Below are 21010 nucleotides of genomic sequence, written 5' to 3' on the forward strand. Positions count from 1 at the left end.
TACATATAAATTAGCAGTTTGAGTGTAGTGAGAGAGACTCGATTGCATCATTCACAGTGCATCATGGGAGCAGGCGGTCACAGCAGAGCTCTTTTCACGCACATTGTTAGCCGCGATTCTCTGATTCGTTCAGTTTTTAAATGCCGTTTAGGGACGGGTTAATCTGAAGTAGATGATATAAAAATAACAGACCACTGTGAAAACTATTAAAATAATATAATGATGGACGTGTGGTGACCGTGACAAAGAACATGTGCCCGAGTAAATTTCAGCGTGCATGACACAGTCAAGTGGAACGCTTTAATGCCTCCAGGGAAGCTTTGGCGACACACACACACACACACACACTGATACTCATATGCAAGCACACACACTTAGTAAGTTTAAAAGCTGTTTTGGATTGACAACACAACTCTGAGTCTCTCATTATTGCATGTAAATCTCTTTCACTGACTGTGTTTACATGCAAAACGATTGGCACAACGGTTACATTTACGGTAAATGAAACTGGCTGATTTTGGTGCCTGTATATTTTACTGTTCACTACATTAAATAAAGCAATAAATATTAACGAAACAACATCAGATGTGGCATTAAACACCCCAGTGTACAATGTCCTAATATCGAGAATAAGAAGTAACATATTTAAAATGTGATGGTCATACAGGAACTTCTGGGAATGCCCAATTCATGTTTTTCACCATTATTTTAACTATAGTTAAAAGTACACAAATTGTCTTGTTAAACATAATACACATTTTCTTCATTAACTATAAGGTAAATCATACTTTTTAAATCTTTACTAAAGTCTTTCAATATTTTACAGTAAAATTAAATGTGTTACTAAACATAATATATATTTTGTAAACTATAAGGTTCATAATTTTTGACTTATATAATATATATATATATATAAAATACTTTAAAATAGTACATTTATTGTCTCAAGTATAATGTAAGTTTTGTTAACCAAAAGTTTGTACTTCTTTAAAACATTTTTTTTTACAATATTTTACCGTAAAATTACAAGTATTGTCTTTCTAAACATACAGTGATATACATGTTCACAGTTAATGTTAAATTAAATCATACTTTTTATTTGTAAAAAAATCTTTTTACAATATTTTATCGTAAAAGTACATGTTAAACACAATATACATATTCACTGTTAATTGCGATTTAAATCATACTATTTATTTGTAAAAGAAAATTACAATATTTTACTGTAAATTTAAATGTTACAAAACATAATATATATTTTGTAAGCTATAATCTTCATAATTTTTTACTTATAAATAAAATAATAATTATATATATATATATATATAAAAATGCTTTAAAATAATACATTTATTGTCTCAAGTATAATGTAAGTTTTGTTAACCAAAAGCTAAATCATAATTTTTACTTCTTTATAACGTTTTGTTTTTACAATATTTTACCGTAAAATTACAAGTATTGTCTTTCTAGACATACTATAAATTTTTTAAACTATGAGATACATCATATTTTAACTTTTTTATTTTTACAATATTTTACAGTACAATTACATGTATTGTCTTGTTAAACTTAATATACATATTCACTGTTAATGGTAAAGTAAATCATACTTATTAAATCTTTACAAAAGTCTTTCAATAATTTGCAGTAAAATTAAATGTGTTGCTAAACATGATATATATTTTGTAAACTATAAGGTTCATAATTGTTTTACATTTTATTTTTACTTCTCTAAAATATATATATAATTTTACAATATTTTACTGTAAAATTACAAGTATTGTCTAAACATACAGTAATATACATTTTCACTGTTAATGGTAAATTAAATCATACTTTTTATTTGTAAAAGTTATTTTTTTTTTACAATATTTTACCGTAAAATGACATGTATCGTCTTGCCAAACATACTATACATTTTGTAAACTATGATTAAAAAATCGTTTTTTTACAATGCTTTAAAATAAAAGTACATTTATTGTCTCAAGTATAATGTAAGTTTTGTTACTCAAAAGTTAAATAATAATTTTTACTTATTTAAAAATTTTTTTACAATATTTTACCGTAAAATGACATGTATTGTCTTTCTAAACATACAGTAATATACAATTTCACTGTTAATGGTGAATTAAATCATACTTTTTATTTGTAAATTGTTTTTGTAATTTTTTTTTTTCAATATTTTACCGTAAAATTGCATGTATTGTCTTGTTAAACTTAATATACATATTCACTGTTAATTGTAATTTAAATCATACTTTTTATTTGTAAAAAATAAAATTATTAAAATATTTTACTGTAAAATTACATGTATTTTCTTGTTAAATATAATATACATTTTTACTGTTAACCATAAGGTAAATCATACTTATGACTTTGGTACAATATTTTACCATAAAATTGCATGTAATGTCTTGCTAAGCAAAATTTACATATACATATAAAATATTTTAAATATAAAAATTATTATATAAAACATTCTCATTGTACCTTGTATTCATCCAAATGTAATTGTTATTTGATTATGTATGTATAAGAAAATGACACTGCACAGAACTGAAATGAAGAGTTCTGATTGGATGAGATCTTTCAGTATTTTTGGCTTCAGTTTTAATTGTTACTGTAAACTTGCCCAGATGCACATGTTGAGAGCATGATGTAAGGCTTCTTAGCGTCTATATGCATTTGTGACTTTTTAGTCTCTTAAAATGGAGTATAAACTGCAGGTTTAACTTGACACAATTATTAATAAACCCAGCGGAAGTTTGGATAAATTCTACTCACTTGACGATATCCCACCAAAATCATTCGCACAAGCACAATGTTGATGTTTGTTCCCAGAGATTCATCATGGTAGATTTCATCAAGCTGTGTGTGAGAGAAAAGAGAGAGAAATCAATACATTAGGCTAATTAAGCCACCGTGAGGGATAAAGGTCGACTGCAGAGGATCGTGCGGGAGAGAGAGATCGTTAACGGTGGCTTAATTAGGCTAATACGGGACCGGGTGTGTAGGATCATGACCCGGCCCCGCCCTCCGCCCTGCCACAGTACGTTACAACTTAGCCTAGTCGTGGCGTAAGTGGGCACTAAGTCACAATTTACGCACTACTAAATATTTGAGCATTGCACCATTAAACTTAGGTAGAACGTAACCCTATGTATGAACCAAATATTTATTTATTTGCATCTATTTGCATCTTTGTATGTAATCGGGCCACTCCATACTTTTGTAGCTAACCTGCGATTAAGCGCACATTTTTGTAGCTAACCGCAATTAATTGTGTATTTTTGTAGCTAACCACGATTAAATCACATTTTTTGTAGCTAACCACGATTAATCACATATTTGTTTTGTAGCTAGCCACGATTAATCACATATTTTTTTGTAGCTGGTTGCGATTAATCGCATATTTTTTTGTCGTTAATCGCAGATTTTTGCAGCTAACCGCGGTTAACCGGGGGATTTTTTTGTAGCTAACCGGGATTAAGCGCATACTTTCGTAGCTAACCGCAATAAATCGTGTATTTTCGCAGGTTTTTGTAGCGAACCGAAACAATCGCATATTTTGCAGCTAACTGCAATTAATCATGTATTTTTGTTGCTAACCGCGATTAATCACGTATTTTTGTAGCTAGCCGTGATTAATCACGTATTTTTGTAGCTAGCCGCGATTAATCACTGGTAAATGAAATACGCCTTAAAAGTCCCATCTGAGCTTGTTTTGTACAACATACAGCGCTAAGAGCTCCATCATTTTATCACTGTCAGAGATGCTTTTATTTTTTGAGATAACAACCTCCGTGGCTCTATAATTGGAGGGTATTACGACAGTACCGTCCATAGAATTTCAATGGGACCGTAGCGTTATGCTAATTCATGCTTAGCTTGAAAGCTCATCTTGACACTGACGTCAATTTGTAACGCCCAATTCCCAACGCGCTTTTAAGTCCTCATGGTCACGTAGTGACTCGCCTCAATCCGGGTGGCGGCGGTCGAATCCAAGCTGCCTCCGCGTCTGAGACCATCAACCTGTGCATCTTATCATGTGGCTTGTTGAGCATGTTGCCACGGAGACATAGCGCGTGTGGAGGCTTCACGAGAACGCATTATAGTGACCACGATGTGACTCTACCCTCCCTAGCAACCGGGCCAATTTGGTTACTAAGGAGACCTGACTGGAGTCACGCAGCACACCCTGGATTCAAACTAGCGAACACCAGGGGTGGTAGCCAGCATCTTTACCACTGAGCTACACAGGACCCCCCATATTAAACTTTATTTAATCGCATGCATCAACGCGTTAATTCTGACAGCTTTAATTTAGACTTTGTAGGGACACAAACTGGTAGTCTGACCAACTACTCAATGCTGGCTTATCCCACAGTCTTGCATATATAAATAGTTAATGAACCTCTGGTGCAGAATTTAAACAAAACACTGCATTAATCTGAACGTGTTCAAGTCAGTGGAACCATTTGCAAAAACATGTTGGCACAACTTGACCAAAGATATTTTCCCATAAATAAAATAGACTGAAAGGCGTGCGGAGTCGTAGAGTTTACAAACGCACTCATCATGTCCTCAGAGTTGTTTTTGGTGTGGTTTTGAGTCTGGCTGCAATGTAACAGTGAAGGTTGAAGATCAGACTGGGGGATTATGGGTAAAATAGCATTGAAGGAATCAGTTAAGGTTATATCCTCTTCTAATAGTTTGTACGTAATTAGCAAGCAGCTCGATTTAAAGGGTTACAAGTAAAAAGCAACATTAGCGGTTGCTGGGCAACAATTATCTGTGAATTAACCCTTTAAGCTAATTGTCGAAATATGAATAACTACAGTCTTGTCCAATAAAAAAATAGGTATCATTTAAAATCTTAGAAGCTGTACTTTGCAATGCATGTAGACAATATGACAAAAACTGAACAAGTGCTTTGAAATTTGCAGACAAATCAGAAGTGTTACATTTTGATCATTTATAAACAAATTTGCACTATAAATACTATAATAAGCAAAAACATCAAACTGATCAAATAGTCATGTGTCATATGTTGTTGGAAAGCTGTTAAAGAGTAAAATACAACCAGACTATTTGTTTTACTATCAGACAAAAATATAGTGAGTAACAGCGATGGTGTTGGTTTTATGCCACGTTTTCACATTTAGTGTCACAAAAAATAAACATAACATAAAATATCACAAATCATTATTTAGAGTCTGTGATTATCTTTCAATCAAGTCCACACACAAGATAATCAGATGTATAGATCATTAGATAATCCACATGAAGCACAATGTTACATATGGCCACCAGGAGATGGTGCCAAATACATGAAACTGTCTCAATGATGCCTCAAATGACACAGAATGAAACTCATTCTGTGAAATCTCATGACTAAACTCATGTCTGCATGCGTTACTCGCAAACCCGCGAGTCAAAACAAACTTTGACCTCTTTCAGTCAAGAACAAACAAACTAAATAATAAATAAAACCATGAAACGGCATCCTATTGTATGATAACAATCATTATTATTATTCTCATCATACAATAGCAATGTAATAAATTCATCACTTGTATTATTTAAATCGCAGCCCTCATTTCAAGATTTACAAGTTGTTTTAATTTAATGCGCAGGCCTATAAACAACCCGTCTGGCTGCCATAATGTGACACATTTCAGAGTGAAAATCAATCACAAATGGACACCAGTATGGATTCTTCTTTCAGTATGGAAAAACTTCCACTGATCGACCAGGACAGTCCATTTTGATTTAATGTGGACTTTATGTGTGACAAAACAGGATGTAAAAAAAATGGTTTTCCCAACATCTGTTAAACCTTAGAACAAGCAAAAAACAAAAGTAGTTCTCCATCTGGACAAGGTATGCAGACTGTAATTAAGTCCAGGTTTACAGTACAGAATCTGCAATGACGCATTCACCTCCTGCCACGCAGACACGCCTGGAATGATGCGAGCGGCTCTGAAGCGCCGTTATATGCTCCAGACATGAAGAGGTGACGCCGTTTGAAGTGTCCCAATGAGTGCATATCATGAAGAGTACCTTTTCGGATAAGACTTCATTGTACTACTTTCAAAACCCCCTCAAAGAGGCTGCAATATTTTCCCCTCTCCGTACTGTAAACATGCACTTTCCATATTTGTAAACATGCTTCTGAATTTATGAGGCGTGACCCTGTCTGATGACCTTCACGAGAGGCCCGTTTTGTGTTTATTTAGGGCAAAAGACCCCGGTCGGTTCACCTAGAGTTTCAGCAGAACACATATAAACGCACGTCACGCCATCCGTCACAGGCTAAAGTGAATGTCTTGACAGCCAACGGGATATAAAAACACATTTTTCATTCTCTGACAGGAGGTGAACAGAATATGCATCCAGTAATAAGGCCACTGGTGGGTAATCCTACAAACCTGCATGAGTAATAGTGAGTAGAGAACTCCGCTGACCTCAAACCGGGTCTGAACTGTTATTTCTCAGCCCGGTTTCATGTTGACTCATTTAACTCGGCTGGTTTTGGATCTTCAACAAAGAGCTTGTTAAAAAATGAGAAATCTTGGGTTCCATTACACACTTTTTAAAATATGTATTTGAAAATATAAGGAGTGGTGGTGGCGTAGTGGGCTACAGCACATAACTGGTAATCAGGAGGTTGCTGGTTAGATTCCCACAGCCACCACCATTGTGTCCTTGAGTAAGACACTTAACTCCAGGATGCTCCGGGGGGATTGTCCCTGTAATAAGTGCTCTGTATAATACATTGGTACTCAGAAGGTTGTTGGTTTGATCCCCACAGCCACCACCATTGTGTCCTTGAGTAAGACACTTAACTCCAGGATGCTCCGGGGGGATTGTCCCTGTAATAAGTGCTCTGTATAATACATTGGTACTCAGAAGGTTGTTGGTTTGATCCCCACAGCCACCACCATTGTGTCCTTGAGTAAGACACTTAACTCCAGGATGCTCCGGGGGGATTGTCCCTGTAATAAGTGCTCTGTATAATACATTGGTACTCAGAAGGTTGCTGGTTTGATCCCCACAGCCACCACCATTGTGTCCTTGAGCAAGACACTTAACTCCAGGATGCTCCGGGGGGATTGTCCCTGTAATAAGGGCTCTGTAAGTCGCTTTCACCCCTAGAGTCACAAGTTCAAATCCAGGGCGTACCGATTGACTCCATCCGGGTCTCCTTAGCAACCAAATTGGCCCAGTTGCTAGGGAGGGTAGAGTCACATGGGGTAACATCCTCGTGGTCGCTATAATCTGGTTCGTTCTCGGTGAGGGCGTGTGTCGTGGAGGCCGCGGAGAATAGCGTGCAGCCTCCACATGCGCTAGGTCTCCGTGGTAATGCGCTCAAGTCACGTGATCAGATGAGCGGATTCACGCTATTCTCCGCGGCATCCACGCACAACTCACCACGCGCCCCACCGAGAGCGAGAGCCACATTATAGGGACCACGAGGAGGTTACCCCATGTGACTCTACCCTCCCTAGCAACCGGGCCAATTTGGTTGCCTAGTAGACCTGGCTTCTTGGAGACACTCAAAACAACACCCAGCCAACTGCTCACAACTCCTATCATCGTGGTGGCAAGTTTTGCACAGACAAACAGCACTAAAAATGTCAAATGAATAACACTTGCAGCATGCATAACGTTTGTATCAAACCTTTGCACTGAGGCTTACCATCTAACATAAGAACTATAGACCACATGGTCCAAAAATACATTTGAAGTTATAAAAAAAATGACCCTGAAAGCTGCAAATGCATTCCCATTGATGGTTTGGCTGTGCATTCTGTCCACAAGTGAAACACAGCTGTTTGTTTAAGGTGTTGAACATCTCTAGCAAGCGTTCAGCATCACACCAACACAGGACAAAACCTGGATCATTTCAAGCACCGTAAACAACACCAGCATTGTGAGGAGGCGGCCCGCAGGCTTTGTGCAGAACTCTCCAGGTGGTACAACACCCACAATGCTGAACAGAGAAGCTTAACGACAGAGCCGGGGGTGATTTGACTCGTTTGTGTACGCCATACACACACAAGAGCAATAATGATGGAAACATATGGCGATGCTACAGTATGTTGTGTTGCGGAGTTGTATTCATTGTAACATATAACATTATATTATTATATTATTATTATTATTATTATGCATGAACGCAAACTACTCCTTATGTTGAACTCATGACCTCTGGTCTCCATAGGGTCAGTCATCAGTCTTGTGGGGCCGATCAGACCACTGTGGCGGTCTTACGGTAACCGTTACAGAGTGAAACCAATCTGACCGGAGGATTTTCTGCTGGTAAGTAAATTAAGGAGGCAGGACCCGGTGGAACGTGTATTTAACAGGATTTCTCTCTCTCTGGTAATCCCACCGAATACATGCTGGGTCCAGGACGCCCGACAGCAGCAGGAATCACTTTAAACACACTGACAGGTCAGGAGAAGTGAACCATGGTTCATACGGTTGTCAACAGAGAAATGCTCTATCACAAGGCCTTTTGTTGTTTAATCAGGAGCAGGATATGAACTATAGATTTAATTTGTTGTTGTCCTAATTTTGTAAGCATGTTATTCTGGTTCTGTTCGCTCTATCCCACTTTGAAAAGTCTCATTTTATTCCACTAGGTGGCAGTAAGCACTAGAAAAAATAATGTTCCATCACAATATATAGATGTGAACTGTAGGGGGCGCTCTAAAGCATTTTATCCCTCACAGATGTGAACTGTAGGGGGCGCTCTAACACATTATACCCCTGACAGATGTGAACTGTAGGGGGCGCTCTAACACATTATACCCCTCACAGAAGTGAACTGTAGGGGGCGCTCTAAAGCATTTTACCCCTCACAGATGTGAACTGTAGGGGGCGCTCTAACACATTATACCCCTCACAGATGTGAACTGTAGGGGGCTCTAACACATTATACCCCTCACAGATGTGAACTGTAGGGGGCTCTAACACATTATACCCCTCACAGATGTGAACTGTAGGGGGCTCTAACACATTATACCCCTCACAGATGTGAACTGTAGGGGCGCTCTAACACATTATACCACTCACAGATGTGAACTGTAGGGGGCTCTAACACATTATACCCCTCACAGATGTGAACTGTAGGGGGCTCTAACACATTTTACCCCTCACAGATGTGAACTGTAGGGGGCTCTAACACATTATACCCCTCACAGATGTGAACTGTAGGGGCGCTCTAACACATTATACCCCTCACAGATGTGAACTGTAGGGGCGCTCTAACACATTTTACCCCTCACAGATGTGAACTGTAGGGGGCTCTAACACATTATACCCCTCACAGATGTGAACTGTAGGGGCGCTCTAACACATTATACCCCTCACAGATGTGAACTGTAAGGGGCTCTAACACATTATACCCCTCACAGATGTGAACTGTAGGGGGCTCTAACGATTTTACCCCTCACAGATGTGAACTGTAGGGGGCTCTAACACATTTTACCCCTCACAGATGTGAACTGTAGGGGGCGCTCTAACACATTATACCCCTCACAGATGTGCTCGTCCATAGACATTCAGTCTAATGTTCAGTTCATGCAACACCCTCATTATTTCATTGAATATCTCGGCCTCTGAGTGGACTACAAGCTCAATCTAGGTGTCATTGGAAAGCTGAGATCCTCCCCTTTGCAATATATATAATATTCCAAAACATAGTTTTCTAATAATTTTTTAGCATGCTTTTCCTGCTGGATAGTATATTTTGTTCTGGACATCTAAGATATAACATTGGATTATTTAGCCAAAATGTTTTTAGAAAACTGCTTAAGGAAAAAAAAAAGATGTTTCTAGCGATTTGGTGCTTACAGCAACAGATATCGGCACATACAAGACGTTAGTATTTGATGATTTACAGAAATCATATTTCAATATGTGATTCTTTTGAAAATCTTTTGAGCTGTGGTATTAGAGCAACAACATAATTTATACAGTCACATTTCTGAGAATGAGAGATTTCGTTTGATATATGACTTGTCTATTTATGTGCTGTGTGAAGGACTTTTATTTTGATATAAATATTTCTACTCCCATTACCTCTAGGGGGCGCTAATTTCCAACGCGAATGATTTGAGGACTTATTTCTATATTTAAGTGATGGGTATCTCTGAAAAGTTCAGATTATAAGATTTTAAATGAGACCTCATATGCCGGATTTATGTATACATAGTCTTTAACGTTTTAAATGCATACTTTATCCATAATAAAGCACCCCTTTGGGGGGTTTAGTAATTTTCGAAATGCACATTTTTGATATCTGTAATGGCAATATTATTTTCAGATATCTATAATGCTATTGTAACTAGTTAGAAAGCCTTTAAAAGATATCTACAATTAATTTAATTGACAATTAATGTCTTCAATTTATTAATATCTAAAATCAATTGCCTGATATCCAAATTAAACTAAATTTCATGTATTGAAAATGTGCATTTTTACTAGTTAATAGTAATTCGACTTTTGACATATATATAACATATTTGAATTATTATATAATTTATTTGATATATATATATATATATTGATATATACTGTATATAAAATGTATTTTCTACTAGTTAAAATTCCAAATATACATATTATTGTATTATTGCACTGTATTTCTTACTAGTTGAATTTAATTTAGGTTTTTTATTTGTATACATTTTTTCGAATCCCAGTTCCCTCCGCGCCTGAGACTGTCAATCCACGCATCTTAACACGTGGCTTGTTGAGCACATTAATTATTTTTAATATCAATATTGACATTGTTACTACAGCAAATGCCCATTTCCGATATCAAAATTTGTAACTGCATTTTTATCAAAATTAAATGACAGTTCATTAAGAAATTCTACGAGTGAAATTGCAGTTACAGATATAATCAATATTTAACTATTTTACTAGTTGAAATAAAATGTTTGATATCATTAATGGGTATTTCCGGGAGTAATAATGTCATTTATGATATCAAGAATTTTGATTTTTACTAGTGCAAGTGTATGACTGATATAAACAATTTGCATTTTTACTACTAGCAATTCTAATACCGATATCAAGGTTTACCAATTTGACTAGTAAAAATTGAATTATTTCTATTTTTTACTAATTATTTTTAAATCGCAGAAAGGAAAAACTATTTTAAATTGTTATTGACCAATATGTCTAATACCAAAATGTCCAAATATCGACAGATTAATCGGTCTTGCCCATATATCAGTCCATCACTACACTCAAAAGCGAAGCCAAAACGTCTCGATCGCCCCCCGGTGGCTGGTCCTAGTATAGGTCATAAACCCCGCCTCCCCATGTTATTCAACAGGACGTGAGACCAACTAAACAATTAAATTACACTTCACATATCTTTTTTCCAAAGATAGTTTCTGTCATTTTCTATAACGTTGATGTAATTTCAAGTGTTTGTTTTCAAAATAAGTTTGTTTTTAGTTATTTGATGCTATAAAAATGCTGCTGTGACATCGTGATTGACAGCTGTGATTGACAGGTTCTCTGAGCGAAGTAGTCACTGAAGCACCAACTGACTTTTTTTTCGGGATCTTCGGAGGACTGAGGAGATTAAATTTCTATAATTAATTATTTCACACCGTCATAAGTCAAAAGTCGAAAGTGCAGGGGCGTGTAGTTGCGATTGATTCAGCGAGAGTGAGGGCGGGGCCTTGATTTCGCGGCTTTACTTCCTGCTCACTACTGCGCAGGTCCGGTCTCGAAATCGCAACTGCGCAGACTCAAGTCCCAAGATGTCAGCGCCATATCAGGACACTGGTGGCTTCAGTTCTCACCAATGGAAAAGAGCGAAGGGGCGTCGGCCATCTTTTTTTACAGTCTATGGTTTTAACCGAATCTAGCGGAAACCGGCATTTTATTTTACAGAGTGCATGTGTGTGTGAAATCACAATATCAGTCACTTACTATATTCATGAGTGTTAAGACGTAGTTCTGTACGTGTTCTTTGCCGTGGAAACGCACGACTGAGTCGTCCACAGCCAGCAGCACCTCAATGTTGTAGTCTTCTTTCTTTGCATGTCTGCGTTTGCGCTCCGTCTCGGATAATTTCTCTTCCACCGCGTTGAGAGCGTTGGGCAACTCGGCGATACCAAAGTCTGCCACTGAAAACACAACACAAACAGTTTCAATCAAAAACAGACCATCAACAGGTTTAATGACAGGTTTACCTTTAATAGATTTCACTGTATGAGTTTCATTCTGTGCCATTTGAGTCATCATTGAGTCTATACTGAGATGTATTTGGTGCCATCTCCTGGTGGTCATGTGTAATTACAGTGATGGCTGAGAAGACTCTGACCAAATATGGAGGACTATCACCACTGGCTGGAGCACTCTGAACCCAATCCGATTGGTTTAGCGTTCCATGATGCTATGGCATTTCCGATGACATCATCTGATCCAGGAAAGCTAAAACCAGAGAGCAAAATACCGTGTGCACATTGTGCTTCATGTGGATTATCTAATGATCTATTCACCCCATTACCTTGTGTGTGGGCTCGTTTGAAAGATAATCGCCTCCTGTAAGTAATGGTATGTGATAATTAAAGTTATGAGCGGTCCCAAAATGCATTGGCCCACCGGGAAAATGCCCGGTATGCCAGATTAGCAGTCCAGCTTGTCCGCTGCGTCTTCAGTGGCTCTGATGCCGGGAGTTCATGAAGACTCTTATGAACACTTCTACAGCAACAACAGACACTAATGAGACATTATTCTTCTCACTGTATCTGCTCCAGGACTGTGTGTCCATCACTCAGGGGAGGAGCTATGATAATAGGGTGGAGTCAATCACCAGTAGTGGGCGTGGCCTGCCCTAACGTGATGTCACTTTAGAGCAGAAATGAAAAGCGTTCATAAAACACTTTAATACAGAAAAGACATTAATATTGTTAAGAACTTTGCATATTATAACAAGGTTATCCTCACAACAGAAGAAGATGGCTGTCAGTTCTGTTTGGGATGTTAAATGTACACGCCGTTATTGAATGAAACCCACTGTGTGAGAATGATAAATATCATAACATCCCTCTCTTAAATGCATAACTAAAGGCCAGATATCTCAGACAGCAGGAGTTGGAGTTTTATTCTATTCAAGCAAAAGAATGACACGCAGAGGTAAATATCAATGCTATGAAATGTGTAGACCTCTGACAGTAGCTATAAAACTCCTGACATATGGTATTTACATTGACATTCTTCCATAATTCCATATACGTCACAGCTGAGTGAACTACAGACTTTACCGGCTGAGTATCATTTTTCACTCTCCGGATTCCTGTAATACAGATGTGAAGTATTAAAGTATAAAGTAGGCGATTTGAAGGTATTCATGCCTAAGTAGAACTTTTCTGTTCTTTCATTTGTTAGTTCTCATTAAATATTATGAGTGACCAATAAAGTAAACAATGGCCGAGAGTCAAGACTGCTCCATGCTCAAGGGGACGGATTATGACTTGCAAAGGCCCCGGGGCCAATTATCTCCAAGGGCCCCCCGCCAAAAGTTGTTGACCTTGGGGGGATTGGTGTGTTTTCATTTTCATGCCCAAATGTTGAGTTGGGGGGAGGGGGGGGGTTGTTTTCATTGTTGATGGGTTCTCAAGTGGGGAAATCACCAAACTGGATTGCACAACTTTATAGCCCAGGGCCCCCGGGCAGTCAATGGATACTGGCTCCATTGGCCCGGTCGGTAATCCATCCCTGATAACTACATCATTTTTTTTGTATTTGTTCCTGGTTTATAATCTTAAAATAATGCTCAAAACAAAAAGCGGTGTAAAAATGAACACCGATTGAAAGTTTATTTTCTTAACTTTTAGATGACCTCAAAGACACAATTTTCCAATTCAGACGTCACAAGGTCTGTAAAAGTAGACTAAAACGTGAACCGATTGAAAAATAGCCAATCATTCACATTGTCACTGGCCTTTAACTGCAACCAAAGGTGGAAGTGCTCCAAATATGGGCAGAGAGGATCACTCTTATTACATATGGCCACCAGGAGATGGCGCCAAATACACTGACACAGACTCAATGATGACTCAAATGACACAGAATGGAACTGAATGAGATCTCGTTACTCATGTCTGCATGCTTTGGAGAGAGAGCAAACCTTTAGTCTTTGTTGTGTTTGCATGTGTAATTAGTTCTTAAGTATAATTATTATCTTTTATTTGTTTGGAGGGGCTTTTGGACACTATGATACATTATTTGTGTAATGCTACAACTTTTGATTGCTTTGTCGTATCAGCACAAACCTTTTCTCAGTTACAGTTGACATGATTAGGAACAAAACAAAAGCAGATTTCGGAGCTTCCTTATAAATATACCCAGAGATGTATAATGTCAAATCAGAAAAATACAGAAAAAAGTAAATTTTCGGCTCAAGTTTTTTATGTGATTTTTTTAGCAGTTTCTTAGGCTGAGAGTCTCAGATTTTATCATAATCTAAATAATTAAAAAACAAATTGTAGAGGTATAAGACTTCAATTTTGGGCATGCCACTTCTTCTTTCCTAGCCTTTTGTCCCACGTGGGTGCAGGGTCCATTTCACATATATATTTGATTTGGCACAGTTTTACGCCAGATGCCCTTCCTGACGCAACCCTCAGTGGCTGGGGGAGTCTCACTCACACATACGGGGCAATTGAGAGTCTCTGATTCACTTAACCTGCATGTTTTTGGACTTGTGGGGGAACCGGAGCACCCGGAGGAAACCCACGCAAACACAGAAAGGCCCTGGGTGACCCTGCGAGGCATAATGTTTGACATATAACGGTAATAAGAATTTGGGGGGAAACGTGTTTAAATGTCATAGTAAAGTCACAATGCAAAAACTCTTCCTGGTCCCCGAAAAGCAGGATTTATTTACCATTTCCTTTCTTTCCATTCTGGTGTAATGTGACTGGAGTGTCCTTGACATTTTCTCATCATGACCGTGTTGAATCAGAGACCAGATATGCAAAAGTACACGTTGTGTACACCCAAAATCATGGGGAGCAGTCTGTAGACAAAGTAGTGACCAAACATGGATATTTTGCCTTTGAGTCTCCAGAGTGGTCATTAGCTGGTCAGTGAACTAACAACATGATGCAATTTCCCCTCAGAGTCCGTCTTTGTATCTATTTCTGACACTTGCATCATTTAAATCTCTAAATATCTATGAGATACTGTGTTATGGCCAAAGTCTCAGCTGAGATGGATTCAGTGTGAAAATAATGAGTTCACAGGACAAAATGAAAGTTTGGGTCTCGGGGTCATTTGTAAACAGTGGAAGTGAATCCATGACAGATTCTAAAGGCTTTACTTCAGCGGTCGGTGAATGAACTTTATAGAGTGAAATAACATCTCTCTGCTTACCTTCATTCTGGAGGTCATCTTTAGTTTGACCCCTGTCCCTTTTGATAGCAGATCTTCGGTAGACCACATGGACACGACCTTTGATCTCCACCTCTTGCTGGCCTTTCTCGAGCGGCTCTATGAAGTACTCTTCATCATCAGTCCGAATCAAACCTGACTGAAATCAGATCAATCAATCAATTAATCAAATCTGTCTGTCTGTCTCTATCTATCTATCTATCTATCTGTCTGTCTGTCTGTCTGTCTGTCTATATCTATCTGTCTGTCTATCTCTGTTTGTCTGTCTCTATTTATCTATCTATCTGTCTGTCTGTCTATATCTGTCTGTCTGTCTCTATCTATCTATCTATCTATCTGTCTATCTATCTGTCTGTCTGTCTGTCTGTCTGTCTGTCTATATCTGTCTGTCTGTCTGTCTGTCTGTCTGTCTGTCTGTCTATCTATCTATATTTGTCTGTCCGTCTATCTCTGTCTGTCTGTCTGTCCTTCTATCTCTGTCTGTCTGTCTGTCTATATCTATCTGTCTGTCTATCTCTGTTTGTCTGTCTCTATTTATCTATCTATCTGTCTGTCTGTCTATCTATCTGTCTGTCTGTCTGTCTGTCTATCTATCTATCTATCTATCTATCTATCTGTCTGTCTGTCTGTCTATCTATCTGTCTGTCTGTCTGTCTATCTATCTATATTTGTCTGTCCGTCTATCTCTATCTGTCTGTCTGTCCTTCTATCTCTGTCTGTCTGTCTATCTGTCTACCTATAATTCAATTCAATGTGGCTTTATTGGCATGAATGTAAACAATACAATATTGCCAAAGCAGAACTACATGTTAATCTATACATTTAGTTTAACAAATTTAACAAATATAAAAAATAAATTATAAAAATAAATACAAAACAGGTTCAGAACTGCTGAAGACACAGTGTTTAAATAACTGAAGAGAACTGACATATACTGACACATAAATGAATATACACACACACACTGAGGGTCACTGTGGTGAACATTGGGGTGACACACGGGGGTAAAACACATAACACAGATTCACCCGCTGTCTCTCAGGCTGTGACACGTTAAAACTGCTGTGTGTCCCTCTCCAAGTATTATGTTCATTTGTTCTTGTTCTGTCATTGTTATAAATTTGTCTATGCTGTGTGTTAATTTATGCATATAAATGTCCCTTGTATTTTTTAAATTTTGGGCAGTGAAGGAGAAAGTGCACCTCTGTCTCAACCTCACCTGTCGTACAGTGCGCCTACCTATATCTATCTGTCTGTCTGTCTGTCTGTCTGTCTATCTATATCTCTGTCAGTCTGTCTGTATCTGTCTGTCTGTCTGTCCTTCTATCTCCGTCTGTCTGTCTATCTATCTATATCTGTCTGTCTGTCTTGGTCTGTCTGTCTGTCTGTCTATCTCTGTCTGTCTGTCTGTCTGTCTATATCTATCTGTCTGTCTGTCTATCTATATCTATCTGTCTGTATCTGTCTGTCTGTCTCGGTCTGTCTGTCTGTCTATCTGTCCGTCTATCTCTGTCTGTCTGTCTGTCTATCTATCTGTCTGTCTGTCTATCTATATCTGTCTGTCTGTCTCTATCTATCTATCTATCTGTCTGTCTCTATCTATCTGTCTGTCTGTCTGTCTATCTATATCTGTCTGTCTGTCTCTATCTATCTATCTGTCTGTCTCTATCTATCTATCTGTCTGTCTCTATCTATCTGTCTGTCTGTCTGTCTATCTACACTCACCTAAAGGATTATTAGGAACACCTGTTCAATTTGTCATTAATGCAATTATCTAATCAACCAATCACATGGCAGTTGCTTCAATGCATTTAGGGGTGTGGTCCTGGTCAAGACAATCTCCTGAACTCCAAACTGAATGTCAGAATGGGAAAGAAAGGTGATTTAAGCCATTTTGAGCGTGGCATGGTTGTTGGTGCCAGACGGGCCGGTCTGAGTATTTCACAATCTGCTCAGTTACTGGGATTTTCACGCACAACCATTTCTAGGGTTTACAAAGAATGGTGTGAAAAGGGAAAAACATCCAGTATGCGGCAGTCCTGTGGGCTGAAAATGCCTTGTTGATGCTAGAGGTCAGAGGAGAATGGGCCGACTGATTCAAGCTGATAGAAGAGCAACTTTGCCTGAAATAACCACTCGTTACAACCGAGGTATGCAGCAAAGCATTTGTGAAGCCACAACACGCACAACCTTGAGGCGGATGGGCTACAACAGCAGAAGACCCCACCGGGTACCACTCATCTCCACTACAAATAGGAAAAAGAGGCTACAATTTGCAAGAACTCACCAAAATTGGACAGTTGAAGACTGGAAAAATGTTGCCTGGTCTGATGAGTCTCGATTTCTGTTGAGACATTCAGATGGTAGAGTCAGAATTTGGCATAAACAGAATGAGAACATGGATCCATCATGCCTTGTTACCACTGTGCAGGCTGGTGGTGGTGGTGTAATGGTGTGGGGGATGTTTTCTTGGCACACTTTAGGCCCCTTAGTGCCAATTGGGCGTCGTTTAAATGCCACGGCCTACCTGAGCATTGTTTCTGACCATGTCCATCCCTTTTATGGCCACCATGTACCCATCCTCTGATGGCTACTTCCAGCAGGATAATGCACCATGTCACAAAGCTCGAATCATTTCAAATTGGTTTCTTGAACATGACAATGAGTTCACTGTACTAAAATGGCCCCCACAGTCACCAGATCTCAACCCAATAGAGCATCTTTGGGATGTGGTGGAACGGGAGCTTCGTGCCCTGGATGTGCATCCCACAAATCTCCATCAACTGCAAGATGCTATCCTATCAATATGGGCCAACATTTCTAAAGAATGCTTTCAGCACCTTGTTGAATCAATGCCACGTAGAATTAAGGCAGTTCTGAAGGCGAAAGGGGGTCAAACACAGTATTAGTATGTGTTCCTAATAATCCTTTAGGTGAGTGTATATCTGTCTGTCTGTCTGTCTCTATCTGTCTGTCTGTCTATCTCTGTCTGCCTGTCCGTCTATCTGTCCATCTGTCTGTCTTTCTGTCCGTCCGTCTGTCTATCTACAGTGCTGGGCGGATTACTTGTGAATTGTAATCAGGTACGGATTACAAATTACACGACAAAAAATGCAATCAGTAATGTAATCTCATAGATTAAATTGGGGTAATCTCCTCAGATTACTTTGGATTACTTGCAACCTAATTCTATTTTATATCACATGCATTTGAGATGGATAATCATTTTAACATAAAAGTACAAAGAGGAAGACATTTTATTTTTATTCTATTAACTATTGTGTACCTTGTGAGGTAGTAAGAAATAATACTTTATCTATCTGTCTATCTATCTGTCTGCCTGCCTGTCTGTCTGCTATACACTTTTGCTTCAAATTATATTTAAGAGGGCAACCAAGCAGATATTTTTTTAAATTAATTTTAAATATTAAATGTGTCTCTTCAGAAAGACTTTGAACACCTGGAAATTAATCATGGTTCCCAATAGCTTTGACATTGTTTAATTTGACATGGAGCAATTCAGATTAGAGGTCTTAACTCAATTACTTGGATCAGGACAAAAAAAGATTAACCTTCAATCTGTCCTCTGTCACTTGGAGTCTTAAGACACAGCAGGAAATGTTCATGTTGTATACAGGAATACAGAAAGGACGGTTCATAAGTTTGTTAAAAAATATTCAGTGTAGGGAGATTGATTTGATCATAAGAGTGGGCGGAGCTTCAGAGCTCTTTGGCAGCACTTAATTAGCCGTTATTGTGATTGGTGGATCTTTCTCTTCAGGATCATTGGTAGTGTATTTCTTCAAATGGGATACCACAGTGAAACTTATTATTATTATTATTTTACGTTTCAATAATGTGGAATGATGTCTTCAATGGATGTATATACCATATTTGAAGTATACTTCGGTATAAAAATGAAAATTGTCGTGTTTGAAGGACCAGTAGGGGTAAAAAAAACTGGTTTATGCCCAGGAAATGCCATTTTCCATGGCATTGGAATTTGAACTCTTGAGTGTTTGGGCAAACGTCTACACAGATAACTCAAGTTCTTACCTGAAAAAAGAAACAGAAGGCAACACTTTCATCAGCACTTCAAAGAGACTTATGTGGGCGATAATTTAGGCCAGGAAACTCAAAGCCAAAGCTGTCATTATTTTCGATTATTGTAATCTTTGCTGCAGTTACGGCTGCTGTTTCAGAGGTATTGTGTTGTTCTGCAATACTTCCATTCAGTGTGGCTTTAAACATAATGGATTCAAGTTTTGCTAAAGTTAAAAGATGTAAGATTTGCTTCATTTAGTGTCCAACTACTGACCTAAAATACACATAAGATCACCAATTCTCACAAAAATGGAAGGTTTATATCAGACTTACAGGCTTATGGACAAGCACTTTTTGACGGTCAGTAAGTAACCACCTCCTGTAGCAACCGCTCAAAACATCTCAGTCCAAATACAGAACCACAGAGTTCAAGTTTAGCCCGTGAGGTCACAAACCATCCATCGTTTTTCTACAGAGCCTTGAACGATGACAACACAATGACGCCTCTTATCATCTCCAGCGACTTCCGAGACGGTCCAAATGCAACTCAACCTTTATTTATTGAGCACATTTATAACAACAGGAGTTGACCCAAAGTGCTTTACAATCCACATCTCATTCACAACATAATGTGCATAATATACCCTTATATAAATACTAATAAATACCTGAGCCTAAAATATATATTCATAATTAAAATGAGTAAAAATGTGTTTTTAAAGCAGATTTAAAAAGGCATCGGAGCTGTCCTGATATGAAGCAGAAGCTTGTCCCAGAGTTTGGGGCCTACAATAGCAAATGCACGATCACCCTTCAATTTGTAGCGACAATGAGGAACTTTTAGCTGACCCAAGTGCTCTAGTTGGAGAATAAGGGACAAGGTCACAAAGATATTGAGGTGCGAGGCCAGATAGAGATACATTTATGCATTTGGCAGACGCTTTTATCCAAAGTGACTTAAAGTGCCCTTATTACTGGGACAATCCCCCCGGAACAACCTGGAGTTAAGTGTCTTACTCAAGGACACAATGGTGGTGACTGTGGGGATCAAACCAGCAACCTTCTGAGTACCAATGTATTATACAGAGCACTTATTACAGGGACAATCCCCCCGGAGCAACCTGGAGTTGTGCCTTGCTCAAGGACACAATGGTGGTGGCTGTAGGGATCGAACCAGCAACCTTCTGATTACCAGTTATGTGCTTTAGCCCACTACGCCACCACTCCATATAGAGCTTTATATACATCAAGCAGAATTGTGGGGGGAGCCAGTGTAGGGATGCTAATACTGGAGTAATGTGATTAAACTTTCTAGACCCTGTAAGGAGCCTAGCGGCCACATTCTGGCCCGACTGTACACGGGACAAAGCAGTTTGAGGCAGTCCGGTATACAATGAGTTGCAGTAATCTAACCTTGACTATATTAGCGAGTGAATCACAATTTCTAGACCTGATTCAGAGAGAATTTGTTTTACTTTTGCAATTGATCTCAGATGGATAAAGCTGCTCTTAACCGCACTGATCTGTCTATTTA

The 21010-nt window shown here is 38.4% G+C and overlaps 1 protein-coding gene across 1 annotated transcript in view; it reads right to left on the bottom strand.

Moving 5' to 3' along the window:
- Nucleotides 1–21010, bottom strand: part of LOC127626459 (A disintegrin and metalloproteinase with thrombospondin motifs 14-like) — a 69480-nt gene that overhangs the window by 32962 nt on the left and 15508 nt on the right. Inside the window, exons 3-5 of the mRNA XM_052102240.1 lie at nt 15415–15571; nt 11965–12161; nt 2785–2868 (exon numbers count right to left, since the gene is read on the bottom strand). Coding sequence (XP_051958200.1) covers nt 2785–2868; nt 11965–12161; nt 15415–15571 — 438 coding nt within the window. The remainder of the gene's footprint in view (nt 1–2784; nt 2869–11964; nt 12162–15414; nt 15572–21010) is intronic.

The sequence above is a fragment of the Xyrauchen texanus genome, chromosome 33 (assembly GCF_025860055.1).
Source record: "Xyrauchen texanus isolate HMW12.3.18 chromosome 33, RBS_HiC_50CHRs, whole genome shotgun sequence".
NCBI lineage: Eukaryota > Metazoa > Chordata > Actinopteri > Cypriniformes > Catostomidae > Xyrauchen > Xyrauchen texanus.